At 45.1% G+C, this 14,361-nt stretch overlaps 1 protein-coding gene across 10 annotated transcripts in view; it reads left to right on the forward strand.

Annotated features, from left to right (window-relative positions):
• GRIP2 (glutamate receptor interacting protein 2) overlaps window positions 1-14,361 on the forward strand; it is a 250,762-nt gene that overhangs the window by 136,782 nt on the left and 99,619 nt on the right. For 4 of the 10 annotated variants that reach the window (XR_010441862.1, XM_064724551.1, XM_064724558.1 and 1 more), the window contains exon 1: window positions 8,325-8,450. The exons of the other annotated variants lie outside the window; for them this stretch is intronic. Coding sequence is in view for 3 of the 4 variants with exons in the window: in XM_064724551.1 (XP_064580621.1) it covers window positions 8,372-8,450 (79 nt within the window). In the remaining variant the exon portion in view is untranslated. Of the gene's footprint in view, window positions 1-8,324; window positions 8,451-14,361 lie in introns of those variants that run through there. 10 annotated transcript variants of the gene reach the window in all.

Consider the following 14,361-nt stretch of genomic DNA (forward strand, 5'->3'; position numbering starts at 1 on the left):
TTTGCTTAAAATACATTTGCATATCTTTAAAAGTTTTGGAAAATTATGAATTTAACTGATACCTCTGGCAGTGAGGAGGGCAGAGTCTTTCCACCTAGTTCCTTCCCAGTCTATTGCAACCATATAAGTTGTCTAAGAAATGAAGGTAATTACAAGTTTTTAAATCAAAATGGAGAGTCAGAGCTCAGAGATGCATGAGATCTGCAGAGTTTTGTGTACCTGCCATTAGAAACTCCTTCAAGAGTCCAGGATGAGCTTTGTAACCACAGTCCAAATAAAAAGAAAGAGACATTTTAGTGAGAAATAGCTAATGACTGGGTGGTCAGGATATTCTTGTGAGCAGAGAGATCCCAGCTCAGATCCCTCATGTGCCTGATTTAGATCTCCAGTTGGAATTGACATCTCAGGTTATTTTAGGTTATGAACTATGGCATGTACAGCTTCTGCATCATCATAGAAACAACAAACGAAGTTCTCATTTTGCAAGACAAAAAAATACTGCCCCACTTGGATTCACTGCCAAAGCAACAAGAAAAGCACAGATATATGAATACAATAACACAGGTCTCTCTTCTTGAAATAATTCTTCCTCTGCCTTTAAGTGAGGGCTCCAGGGGTAGGCATTGTTTTGTCCAATATCTGTCCAGTAATCCTGCTGGAAAATAAAATACTGTCCAGTTAGTTTACCAGCTGCTCTTGCCATATATTAACAATACCTGTGGTCTTTCCAGAGGTATTTGCGAGGTCTTTCTTTGACAAAATCATCCTTGATTGGTAAAGCAGGAAGAAATAACTCCTTTTTGTTTCTATGATGTGTAGCTGAATGGTCATAAAGATGAGACGTTTTCAGAAAGCAAGGAATTTAAGTAGTAATAATAGGCTGTCTGTGTTGCACCTGTAAAGCAAGCATTGCTTCCCTGAGAAGTTAATTTCTTATGCATTTTCTTTCTTTGAATCTATTGTCATGTTTTCTGATGAACTCCCTTCCTGCCCTGGAAAGAGCTATTGCTTACACTTTTGTCTTCAAGCAATGAACATAATAATAGATAATTAAAATGACTCAAGAAATTAAAGCACTAGAGTACCCACATTTATACATTCCTTTCTGGGAAGAAAACAGGAAGAAATATAGCGAGGGGATAAAACAGACTGATTTGAACAACAAAAAGCAATCCTAGCATCTCTCACAGGGAAATTAAAATGATTGTGGTGTTTCTGGTATAGTTTTATTGAAAAATGGTCAAGAACTGAACTCTTGTTGAGCAAGTTCAGGCTCTGTCTGTCTGTCTGCCTAAGGTGCTATCATTTGGCACAGTGGTGCAGGCTGATTTCAGATTGCCAGCAGCACAGGAGATATGCTGATGGTTAAAGCCTCACTGGCAGATGCACCCTGATTTTGGGAACCTCAGAAAGTGAAGTAAACCCTGCACAAGCCCTGACCCTTCAGCATATCCATATTACTTGGATAATTATTTGGAAATTGATTAATACAAATAAATTAAGTGCATGTTGGGCTCATGCTCCCAGTCCATGGGGGCACACCCAATGAGCAAACAAGAGCTGGGTCCTGTTCGTGCTCCTAGGCATCAGGTGAAGTTCAACCCAAGGACAGGAGGATATTTTCAGCCTGTAAATGCCATCGAACTGAAGGTCTCCAGAGACAGCCTTGTGTCACAGAAGCAAGTTTTTTCATGCATGTCCTACTCATACATGGGTCAGAGCCTGGGTATCCTCTGTGTTCATTCCTTGGGGACTCATTTCAGGCCTGTGCTGCCTCCCCACCACTGCCACAGGGAATGGGATTTAGAGCTGCAGTGCCTGGAGGGAGCAATGGGTTGTTGTGCTGGGACCAGTGGCACAACCTCCATTTCTCACTTCACCCATGGTCTTTTTCTCAGCCCCCCATGGTTGGGTTTTCCAGCACTGGCTTGCCAGAACTCTGCCACACCCAGAGTATTTCCCCCCAAACCCTTTATCTGCTACTTTTAATGCAGCTTGGGGTAACATGATATTTTCTTTTCCCAGCAGTTGCACTGCGTTTTTTTTTCCTCCTGCACATAAGCATCAAATGCTGTTTGCTGAATATTTCACTTGTTCTTATTTGGGCTGAAGGTTTCTGTTACCACTGGCCCTTAGGGGACCAATTTAGCTGCACTGAACCAGTTTTGGTGTTCAATTCCTTCTTTTCAAAGAGCTGCATTTACACATCAGTTGAACCCTTCGTATGCTGGCATCTTCCACACTTCCAGCTCAATGAATGTTTAAAACCGATATTTCTATCCCCACACACAGATATGCCTCTGCCTTCGAAATGCTGGGGGGACATGAAAGTCCTGCTGAGAAGCGGGGGAGATTTTGATGTAAATGATGTCCCGCAAGGGACACAACCTCATTCCAGCTGAGTGAGGTTTTATGCACAGAAACGCAAAATATTCAGACCATGTATCATTAAAGTGTTGCAGGAAAGCCTCCCCAAGCCAATGAGTGCCTCAGTAAGTTCTGGATTGCTGACCAAGTCTCAGTTCTCTGTCCCCACCTGTGCTATGAGATTGGCCTTTATAATTGCAAATGTGTCCTGCAGCATCCTGATGTTTGTGGGGCTCTTGACCCTGCTGGTGTCTTGTGGGCATACCTTGACGGGCAAGCCTACAAAATTCACTCTGTTCTCTTCCAGTCCTAGTAAGAGATGCAGGCAGAGGAAATGATTCCATAGCCTATTGTGTTTTTCAGATAAAATACACAGTATTACAGTTCTTTTCGTGCCTATAGGTTTACATTTGGATATTGGAAATGCACCAGTTGTCCATATTGTTTTAGATTATGACTTTCCTTAATGTAATCAGAGTTGTGACGTTGATATCATGGTGGAGGAGAGAAGGGTTTGTGTTTTATTACAGGGAATTTTCAGAAGCATCATTCTGACATCAGCACATGGGTCTTTTAATGAGGCCAGGTGTCCTGCAGTCACACAGAAGCTGTAGAAAAGCCCACCACACTGTCTTATTTGAATTGTCCTCCCACTCTCAGCTGCCTCGGAATCAGCCTATCCAGACTTCACAGGATAAAGATATTAGAACCAGAACAAGCTCTTGTAGAGGATCCCTGAAGGTGGTGTGTGCATGTGTGCTGAGCTGAGGGTGTGAATACCCCTAAATTCTATATATTCCTTCTGGGCCATTAAGCAGGATCCTTATTTCCTGTCAGATTGTAGCATCTGAGTGATGGATTGCAGAACCCTGCTTACTGCCTGCCTATCAGTTTAACTTCTCAAAGCCCTTTTGGAAGCCATGGTGCTGTTTAAGAAGAATATATAGTTATTTGGAGTTTGTTTTGCTGTAGCTGTTGGCACAATGGAATCCATATGGTCCTTCACCCCACTTGGCACAACCCTTTCTCACTGTAGGATGGAGAAAGCCTCATGCAAGGGACTGTGATGCAAATGTTAGTACTTAAGGTCTCCATCATAAGCTGCAGTAACAGAGATGTGTGTTGGGTCCAGTGTGGTGGGCTGGGAAGGAAAGTGATTTAATGCTGCTACTGTTTTACTAGTTGTGTCCTAGTATTAGTAGTATATGATAGCCCTGTGAACTGCATAGGGATATTCTGTGTGCAAGGTAATACATAAATTCAATGTTTCTATGAGAATGATTCTATTCTCAGTATGGCTGACTATGACAGACAGAGCATCCAAGAGAGGCATGTCCATGTAATTCCCTTCCTGTCTTGTGTTATCCCTGACAGCTCCTGGATGCTGCTGCTCAGTTCTGCACTGTCAGACTCTGCTATTTAGGAATGGCACTGAAGCAGCATTATGTTTGGTTTTCCTATTCAAAATGCATATCCTCTCTTTCATTAAAGCTACAGAGAGAGTAGGGTGGCACATGCAGAAGATCTCTGCAATGACCACCCAAAGCCAGGGATGTTGTTCTCTCTCAGGACTCTCCCTGTAAAACATGCTCCAAACTGGCTCCTTTGGTAGCAAAGGGGTCAAGATGATCCCCAGCAGAAGCCCAAAGGGGATATTGGGATACATTTATTTATTTATTGTGGCATATCCTCTCAGCTTTGGTGGTGAAGTTATTAAAATGAGGCTTGTCAGCACACTGAAGAGGGTTGGGGGGCCTTTGCATCTTCCATGCGGTTTGATCCTGTGCGGCTCGTTAACACTCAGTTGCTTTTGTGATTAATTATTTAGCCTTCTCCCTTGGTACTGGGGTATAATAGCACAACCCCCCTTTCTGCTGAGATTCACAGTTCTTTGCTTTTCCCTTCAAGCCTCTCACACCCCCTCGAAGCTCAGAGCAAGGCTGTCCAGGCTGCAGCACTTAAAGAGCCCGGCAGCTCCAGAGCTGCTGCAGGTCCTGTGGCTCTGTGGAAAGGACAGGGGCTCAGCCCATGGGTGCCCATCAGTCCCAGCTCCTGCACTGCCCAAGTCAGTGGGGAGCAGTGGGACAGCTGCCCCCGAGTGTTCTGTTCCTCCAAGAATGGCCTCTCACTCCAGTGGGTACTTGTGTGCAGGGAGACATCAGACCAGGCTGGCATCGACTCCATGTGCAGCCAGACACAAGAATTGCAAATTGGAGGTGAACTTGTCAGCAAGGAGATTTTATCTGGGGAGTCAGCCTCTGCAGCTTTCTTCCCTTTCTCTTTTGGATGCCTTTTGAACAGCTTTCAGTTCAAGTTTTTGTAATCACCCAAGCGTTGCTTCTTCAGCCTTTTGTTTTTGGGGGTGTTGCTCATTGCCTTGATTTGCTGTCTCTGGTCGTTTGTGCAAAGAAATTTGTCAGGTCTCTGTGCATGGCAGGGGCTTGTGCCTGTTGTGGGGCAGGTGTGGGGTGACCCTGAGTGTGCTGCTCTGTGATCACACATTGGATGTGTGTGGACAGGCATAGGGTGAATTTGGGTCCAATGGGTGCTGTGGGTGTTACTGGGGTTGTGTTTCAAAATGGGCGAGCTGAGAGCTTGCAGGTCCTGAACCTGTTCTCTAGGGCATCAAGGCCATGGATCATGTGCAACTGGTGGCCAGTGCAGGGCTAGCAGGAACCCCCAGTGCTGGAAAGCACCTTCTCCCTTCCCCACTGTCCTTGGCTGTGCTTCCTGTGTGAAGCTGCTGGATAAGGCAAAGCCTGGGGTCTGAATAATTACCAAGGAATTAGCTGTGTTTTCTTTATGCCACGGTCTCTCCCCTTGCTCTGATGTTTGCATCCTTTTCCTTTCATCTCGTGCCTCTGTGGCAAGTGCCTTGCACAGCCATGGGATGCGTGGGAGGCTCAGCCCAGGGGCAGGCAGGCACATCCCAGTGCAGCAGGGGCTGGATCCTGTCCCCACCCTGCAGATGTGCCAGATGTAACTCACAGGGTGTGAGTCTGTCCTTTGCCCTGCTGTAAACTCCCTGTCTGCTGCTAGATGGGCACTCTTCCCTCAGAGCCATAAAACAGTGAAGTGCCAGCTCCCCTCCCCACCAAAGATGTTAGAAAAGCCTGAAACTAATAAAGCATTAGTCTTGGTTTCTTTATGTTTTATTAGGGCCCATAAATTAAATGGAGACTCACAATAATGTGGAAGAGAGCCAGGGAGAGCAATTATTTGTTGGAAAGACAACATGACTAATGGCTTTGCTACGTGTTAATTGAAAGCATTGGAAATTTTAGCAATGTAACACCTGAAGGCAGCTGATACGTGAGTGTGTAGAGCAGACTACAACAGGCTGCATCACTCACTCCTGTTTAGGGAGACCAGTAGTAACCAAAAGTTGTGGATCAAAGAGCATCTTTAAGACTTGGAGCCAGATGATGGAGCCACAAAGCCCCAGACCTCTGAACAGTCCCAGACCTCTGATATCCCCCTGTCTCTGTTTTAAAAACTGTGGCTCCTGCTCTTAGACCAATTTACTGCCTCCAAGGGTCAGTGCTGCAGCTTCCCCATAGGTTATAATTTTGGAATTTGTCATCCCTTACAGGTCCATTGGGCATATTTCACTTTACCTCCCAAGTCTGTACTTTGCTGTAGATCTGTGCAAATCCCTCCTGGGGCTGCCTGTGCAGAACTGTGGTGCTCCTGTCCCCTGCCCGCATGCTCTCATCACAGCACTTTCCCACAGAGATCCAAGACCTCAGACAGCTTCCAGTGCTGTGTCAGGGTGAGATCCTGCAGCAGTGGATCCCTGTGGGCCCTGGCTCCCACCTCAGCATGATGGGGACTGTCACTGCATTGGGCAGTGTCACCGAGGCCCTCCCTGTCCCTGGGGGCACATCCAGCTTCTGGGAAAGACATTTCCAATGGGAGAATCCTTGTGTGTGCCTCCCCCTCCAGTGTCCATTAATAGCACATTAACAGCCTGCTGGGTCAGAGATTCTGAGGGTAACACATAAGCTGGAAAGAATCCAGAGCTGAGGCTGGAGTGGCTGCCCTGGCAATTAGGTCATAGTAAAATTAAAAGTCAAGCTCTAAATGTGCATTTCTTTTTCAAACTTAAACAGCTCTTCAAATTACTTTGGGTCACACTACAAGTCTGGGTATATCAGGTATAGTTTTTCCACAGCAAAACAGCATTTTAAGACCCCAGTGTCATAACCATTGAGCCATATTGATAATGTTATTTATTAATAATTACCACTTCAGGGTCTGGGTCTTAATATATAGGCTTCAATTCATTCCACTGCTTAGTTTACTCAGTGTCTATGGAACAATTCATGTTACAGGGAAACTAATATACATAATAACTTCTGGGATTCAGGCAGTCTATAGGAATATGTTTACTTTCTCAGTTTTCAAGAAATTAGCAAAATAGAAGGTAGTTCTGGAGTAAAAAGGTAGATGAAGTAAAGAAAGTTAAAATGCATATTACATGCAACATCTTGGTAAGGTCTCACAAAATTATTAAATAACTGAAATGATTTTATTTATATTACGTTGCTTTTATAGAATGCTTGATTATGTTCTGCAGTGCCCTGAGCACCTTGACTTAATAAATAAAACAATTATGTGGAATCTTCATAATATGAAAATTAATGCTTAAATGCTCAGAGACATAAATATTCCAGCAGTTTTCTAAGGGTAGTGATAAGGGTTCATAAACACGTTAATTTTTCCACTCCTAAATATTTCAGATCAATGGAGTACAAGAGGAGATGTTAACAAAACCTGCGCTCTTTTCATAAGAGACTGGAGTGTTTGGAGGGCAGCTGCTCTTCTGCAGCACTCTAATAGCATCTCCAGAAACTGCAATAGCAATAAAGCATGACAGGATTGTATAATAACTTAATTTATCACATTTTTAGTAACATGAAGAGGGTATGTTACAGCAGCCATCTAACCCATGCGTCCTTTCAGAGCCTTGGGCAATTTGGGATGGTTACTGCAGAGGGCCACCATTTATTGTTTTGGTCTCTGAACTCACCAGGACTCCTTTAGGGGTTGTGCAGGTGGTGTTTTGGCAGGAACTGGGAGCAGGACATGCACTTGTGCCTGTCCCACCTGTCTGCCAGGAGAGGCTTTGGGAAGGGGGCAAAGCCAGTTCTATGCAAAGACATTTTAAACATGCCCAGCCCAGTTTCCCTCCTGAGCTGACCTGGAGCCCTTACCTGCATCATTTATGTGTTTTCCCCCTAGCTCTGTGAGCTGGGGGATGGGGCAGATGGAAAACCCTGGACTGGGGGTTCCTTTGTGCTGAGTTTATAGTGGGAGCCTGTCTGGCCATTGGTGCCCTCTCCAGCCTGGGGTCAGCTCTCCTGAGAGCTGGTGTGGCTCTGCTTTGTGCATGGAAGGAGCCACACATTACCACAATGTATCCCCCAGGAGGGGAACTGCTCCAAAGTCCTCAGTGCCAAAGATTCATCACGGGATAGCGCTGCAGGCAGTCTCTGAATGGACAGCCCCTTGCTGATTAGCACAGTGTAGGCAAACTGTGGGTTCTCTTCCTCCCATTTGCATTTGCACATCTAATGATCACTTGGGAAGCAGACATGTAAAATTGGGTTGGATGGAAAGATTTCCAAAAGGATGCTGCCTGACCGCTGCCTCCCACACATTCCAGAGCTTCCCAGTAGCCAGGAGGTGTCCCAGAAGAAGATAATTAGGCTGGTGCTATTTTAACTTCCTCTGATCCCTGAGAAAGAGTTAATTACAGTCGTTTCCCTCTTGCTCAAAGGTGGCTGGGTATTATTATCAGAGCTGTAATTATTCATGCTAATTGCTTATTTGGAGAGGGAGAGAGCATGAGAGAGAGAAGCCCCAGACTCCCCCTCAGTGATTAGCAGAGCAGACCAGGTGCACTTTGCGCAGGCTGGTCCGAGGTGGTGCTGGGGCTGGAGGGAGGTTGGGGATGCTGGAGTGGTTGTGAGCGAGCTGTGGAACAGCCCTGGTCCTGCTCATGCTGCCACCTCCTCCGGGACTGAGGAAAAAGAGCATGCACTTCTTGCAGACCTTCCTCTGGTGGAGGGCACTCCGAGGTAATTGTACTGCTAACTGGACTCTTCATTTGTTTTGTGGCTTAATTAACCTTTCATCATTTGTTTTGTTTCGTTTAAAATCTCAGGGTGGGTTGCGAGATGCATGTCTGAGGTCTGTGATTAAGCTTGTCTGCAGATCTTGCAGCTGATATTTCAATAACTGAACACAACTTCCACGATTCCCTGACTGCCTTTGCATTCCTGGGTTTTGGATGGGACGGGGAAAAAGAGATGGCATGTCTGTCCCCTTCCCCAGTTATGGGCTTTTAATTAAAAAGCTGATTGCCTTTGGAGGCTTATTCCTGTAACCAGATCTGGGGCTTGCTTGTTAAAAGCAGAGGGTTTAAGCCTTATTTGTTGGTGACTAAGGGTATCAGAAATGAGATGGTCTTGATTAGATGCTTTGAAGGAACAGCACAGTAAAATTTAGCATGCTGCAGAAGCTGGGACTTTGTGGGAAAACAGAGTGGGAAGCTGTCTCCTTGGGCACACCTGAGCAGTTTGGAGATAGTGGTGTGCTGTGGGCATGGGGGCACGCTGGCTTCTTCTGAAGCGACCAAATGGTTGGTGAGGTGGGTGCTTGTTGGGAGAACTTGAGTCATCCCTGAGAAGTAATTATTTTATTTGGCTTTATTTTCTCCTGGAACACCAGGACTTTGTGTTCTGCTTGACTAGGGTTGCAGACTGCTCCTGGTATCTCATCTCTGTATGAGTCAGTGCAGTGGTGAGCAGTCTGCTGTGGCAGTGGGCTGTTTTCTGTTGCTCTTTCTGTTTTCTTTCAAGTCTTTGATTCCCGCTGTTCTTAAGGCTGAGGAAAACAACCTTAAGAATTGCATTTTTAGGTGACGTAAACGATGCAGGTTTTAAAAAAATAACTGGAAGTACTTGCCCCTGCCAAATACCTTAGGATGCTCCTCTATCCTTCTATAAAGGTGTCTGTGCTGTCCTCCTTATGGACAGCAGCCATGTGTTGTGCTGAAAGCCAAACCCACTGCTCTGCTTTCTAGAGATCTAAAATTATGATTCATATGCTTTAACTTCCTAACTGGCCATAATTATGTTTTAATGTACTGAATAAGCTTTTCATCTGGATGTTTTACTATTTACTTAAATTTTGCAGACTTTCCGTGTTCCCATCCTCTTTCTGACAGAAGAATTGGCTGGGGACAGAGCACTGCTGCAGCAGGGACTGCAGTCATCCCCATCCTCTGGGGTGGGAGGCAGGGACAGGGATAGGGAGATATTTCCTTGTATCTGAGAAGTTTGGAATTGACGAAGAGATCAGAGGCTTGGGTCACTGTTCTAACACATACTGTATTGCTGAGCCTCAGCTGAAGGGTTATTTGTAGTTTTCTGAGCCATTTGCATGTTGCTTATTGAGAAACCACTTCACCTTCAAGAAGCCACAGAATCCAAATACAGAGCAGTGATATACAATAGAAATTGCATTTAATAACCCATTTCATCCAAATCTGGACCCCCTAAAGACAGCAACTTTTTACTTTGAAAATCTGTAGGAATTAAGAGTCTTTTAAATTCATGAGGCGTCTGGCCAAAGTGCAGTGATACATTCAAAAAAATTTTTTGTTCTCCCTATATTTTCTTCAATTATAACTTCATCCTTTGCTTTGTGTTCCCAAGTTGTCTGTATGAGCCCGTTATCTAGCTAATGACTACATACTGCTTTCTGTTATCCAGCTAATTACAACTTACCCTTTCCTATGGACCTTAGATTTCCCAAACACCTCCTAAATAACTCTTGTAGAAGATCAATGTACCTTTGTGTGGTTTCATAGCAAACCTCCCGTTCCCTGCCATCCAGGAGAGGGATGCTCCAGAGGAATGTGGTCTGGAGAATACCAAAACCTGGGAGAGACTGTCATCTCCCTAATGAAGGAAACACATCCCTCCATGGAGCACCTACACACAGCCACAGTGTGTGTGGGGCTCTCATTGAGGTCTCTGATTGTGGGCCTCTGCAGGAACAGAATTTGCTTACAGTTCTTATCCTTTTCAAGTCATAAAGGGACTCCTTGATGGATTTTTGTGTCCCTTGTTCCTACTTTGATATCAGAGTTAGAGTATGTAGGTAAGGGGAATCCTTAAATATTACTGGAATTTTCCATTAGGCTGTTGTTAGCAGGGAAACAAAAATCCTGTAAGATGCTGTGATCATGATGTCTCTGCTGGCTCTGGACTGACTGGGGTTAAGCTATTGCACTGCTGTGGTTTTCATTTCTGTCCCCCAGGAAGGGAAATGACATTGCTACCAAGAGCAACTTGTCTGCTCAGTGCTGGGAGCTGGTGGTGGTGTGTGTGTGTGTTCAGTGGCTGCAGGGTGATGAACAGGAATCCTGGGAATGTTAACCACTCTTTTTTATTATTTTTATTATTAATAATAATAATAAATTAAAAATTAGAGCCCTAATGATGTGGAACTAGCCGAGCTTGTGTGTCATAGGAGGAAAGATATAGGATGTCCAACATGGGTGAGTCCCAACCGGAGAAAGCACTGTTGCTCTTGACCTGCTGACATCCAGATCTCTGGGATGCAAGTAAGGAGGCTTGGAGCAGGGCAGCTGCAAGTACAGGGCTGGGTAAGAAGCTGGGGACTGCAGTCTTGTAGCAGTCTGGTGCTTGCTAAATGCCTGCCTTTCATCTGTTGTTGACCTGTGCTGGGCTTGGAGCTACTCAGGAGCAATACAGACAAGCCTTTTGGACAGTAGGCTTGGTGTGTTTTGATCTGTAAGATTCTTCTGTAAGCATCAACCAGCCTTTCAATTGGTTGCTGTGGGAGAGAAGTTTTGATGGAATGAGATGGCACAGTTGGATTTACTGGATTTTTTAAACTCCTGTGGTTGAAATCAGAAAATGTAGATGAAAGGCTTTGGGAGTGAGGGGACAGGGGAAGCTGATCCCCCAGTCCACATCAACCATTGCAGTAGTTTGGGCAGTGTTATAATTTTCCTTTATCTTCCTGAAAAAAATTCCATTAATTAAAAGGTTATATCAATCAGCATTCATTGAGTTTGACAGATCTGATATTCAGTGCTAATTCATGGAGCAGCTCTGCTCAGTGTGTGTGTGTATCTTTAGGGGCTGGGGCAGCCAGCAAGTCATCATCTGTCACTCTGAGTTCTTGCTCCATCTATGCCTGGTATATCTGGGAGGGGGAAAATGTAGGGGGGAGCCCTTACACAACTGGCTGTGATTAGTGAATATCACAAAAAAAACCAACCAAGCAAAGTAAACATCTGTGTGTTAGCCATCAGAGCACAGGAGCTGACAAAGGGTATTTGAGCAATGACCAAAATGCTCTTCTCAGAGAATACCCACACTTCTCTATGGCCACCCCTAGCAGGACTCTGGGCCAAGCCCCAACAGTGTGGGACTGTGCAGCCTTACAGTGGTTTTTCTACAAGTTAGCCCTGGGAAACATCCTAGCTGGAAATAATTTTCTGCTCCAAAGTGTAATTCCTGTAGCAGGTGATTTCCTTTTTTCTCACTTTCTGAAACAACATTGTGAAGGGCAAGTGCTGATAGGGGTTTTCTTCCCTTTTTCCTTGAGGTATTGCTATTTCCTTTCTTTTCCCTTATAGCACTCATGAGGGCATCCCTCATTATCCTCATCCCTGACAGAACTTTCAAACCCTTGCTCAAATCCTTCCTTGTCATTTTGTCTGACATGCAGTGGTGACATAATGTGACAGGGACATATGTAACAAGCTTCTGTGGAGAGACATATGTAGGAATATATATATATGTGTATAAATATTTTGGTAGCACTTAAATGTATTACCAGTTTCTCCCACATCCCTTTGCTGGTGCAGAACTGTTGGTGGGGATTTAGTGTGTTATCCCCAAGCTCCCAGGCAGACACATTGCAGCTTTCTGCTATATTCCACTTTCGTGCTCAACCAGAGCTGAAAGGTCTCTTATAAAGGACAACTGTTCATTTTCCAACATATCCCAAGTAAATATTCTTGATAGTATTGTCTTGACAATAAATAACCTGTGCTGCTCCTGCTTTGTGCAGTGTTATTCTCTCTCCCTCTGTGGCACAGTGCAGTTCCCCCTCCACTGTTTCCTACTGAAGTCTGTAGAGCTTTGCTGCTGTGGCTGCATGAGGGCCTTTTGTATGTCCATGACCACAAAATGAACAGGTGCTGACCTCTTAGGGATCTGACTGAGCTGTCCTGGGTGCATAACTCAGTGAAAATAACAGTGTGTAATCTTACTCCTTACATTATCAATACCATAGTGCAAAAAGCTCGTGTGAGCTGTCTTAACCCACTCCCCATCACCTTCTAGTTGGCTGCTCTGTGCCTTCAAAAACTCCTGGCTTTAGGGGCTGACATATATAATTTTTTTTTTTCTTTCTTTACTCTTTGTGAGACTTAATTCAAGTAAGCACATAAATTTTATGTCTTGCTAAGTTTACATGAGGTGAGCAGCAAAGGCAAATGTCAAAAGAGGATCTAATTTCTGTCAAAATGCTGGGAAAGGAGAAGATAAATGGTATCCTGTGCTTCTCATGCACTTGACTGTATTATCAGCAAGTTACTATGATGGCCAAGTCCGGCCCTCCTGGCTTCAGAATCCCAAAAAGCCTGGTGTAAAAGGGTTGAAATCTGTTCTGAAGCCTAATTCCTCCTGAAATCTGGTGTTTTGGGGTGGTCTTTGTTTTTGTTGTTTAGGCATTTTTAATAATGTATTTTTCAACTGTCTAGTAGTTATTTACTATGGTAGGTTGGCTTATACAGGCAACAAAGCAAGAAAATAAATCAACTGTGCATTGCAGCAGCACCTTCTTTCTTACAGGAAGAAAAGGGACCCTGTATATACGTGCGTGTAAGAGCAAAAATATTAACCTGCATCCCTTTCTGTCCCCGTTGTCCTCCTGCAGCTCGCTGTTAGCCATTTTAAAAGGAGCTGTGAGTCCAAGTGCAGGGACATGCTGCTCTCTCGTGGAGCTCCACGCATTGCAGGCGAGGCTGGAGCACAGCACTGCTCTTCCTTGCAGCCTTAGGCTCAGCCTCTGAAACGACTGATGCTTCTTTTTTGGAAGAGAAAAGGAGATTTTACAGGTGATGAGATGAATTGCTTTTCTGTCTTTATTTTCCAGCCAGCCCCTGCCTTGGGATGGAACATGCAGGAATACATTGTGGAGCTGGCTTGGTTTTGGTGGGCGGTAAGGAAGGATGAGGACATGATGGTAGGGACTGGTTTTTCCAGCCTTTTTTAGGGATTAGTGGAGCTGAAGAGCCTGTATACATACCCAGAGTTTTAGAGGCTTGTGTGCATGTCCAGCATGCTCTCACAGGCAGCCCTGTGTCTGCAGTGCTGCAGGCAGAGGCAGAGCATTGGGCACTGCCAAACACGGGGCTAAATCCCTCTGACAAAGTGCAGAGCACACCTGAGGTCTGGGATGTTCCCACAGAGGAGCAGGAATTGCCCTCCGTGCCTCCTGCTCTGCTGAGGACTCTGATAAATCCTACCATCATCTAGCAGCTTCTGTCTCTTGGAAAAATCGATAAAAAATGATAAATTTAACGTGTGTGCCCGAATGAGGTGATTTTCTGGAGAAGTGCCCTCTCCCCGCTGATGTTGGGGCGGGGAGAGCTTGGCAGCCTGGCTGTGATCGCAAGAGGGCAGAGCTGGCTCATGGCTCGAGAGCTGCTCCAGCTCATGGCCCAGCAGGGACAGCGGGGCTGGCCTTGCCCTTGGCACCGGGGGCAGCCTGAGCAGCTCGGGCTGTCAGCACAAATGTGACTCCATCCCTCTGAATGTGCCCTTCAGTGTCACCTGGGGAATATATAGATGGGACAGGAATATCTCTTGTGACTCTTGCTTTGGAAGGTCAGCAGTACCTGTGCTACACTTGTGGGTGGTCTCTCTATGACGTTAATAA

Source organism: Zonotrichia leucophrys, chromosome 12 (genome assembly GCF_028769735.1).
Source record: "Zonotrichia leucophrys gambelii isolate GWCS_2022_RI chromosome 12, RI_Zleu_2.0, whole genome shotgun sequence".
Classification (NCBI taxonomy): Eukaryota; Metazoa; Chordata; class Aves; order Passeriformes; family Passerellidae; genus Zonotrichia; species Zonotrichia leucophrys.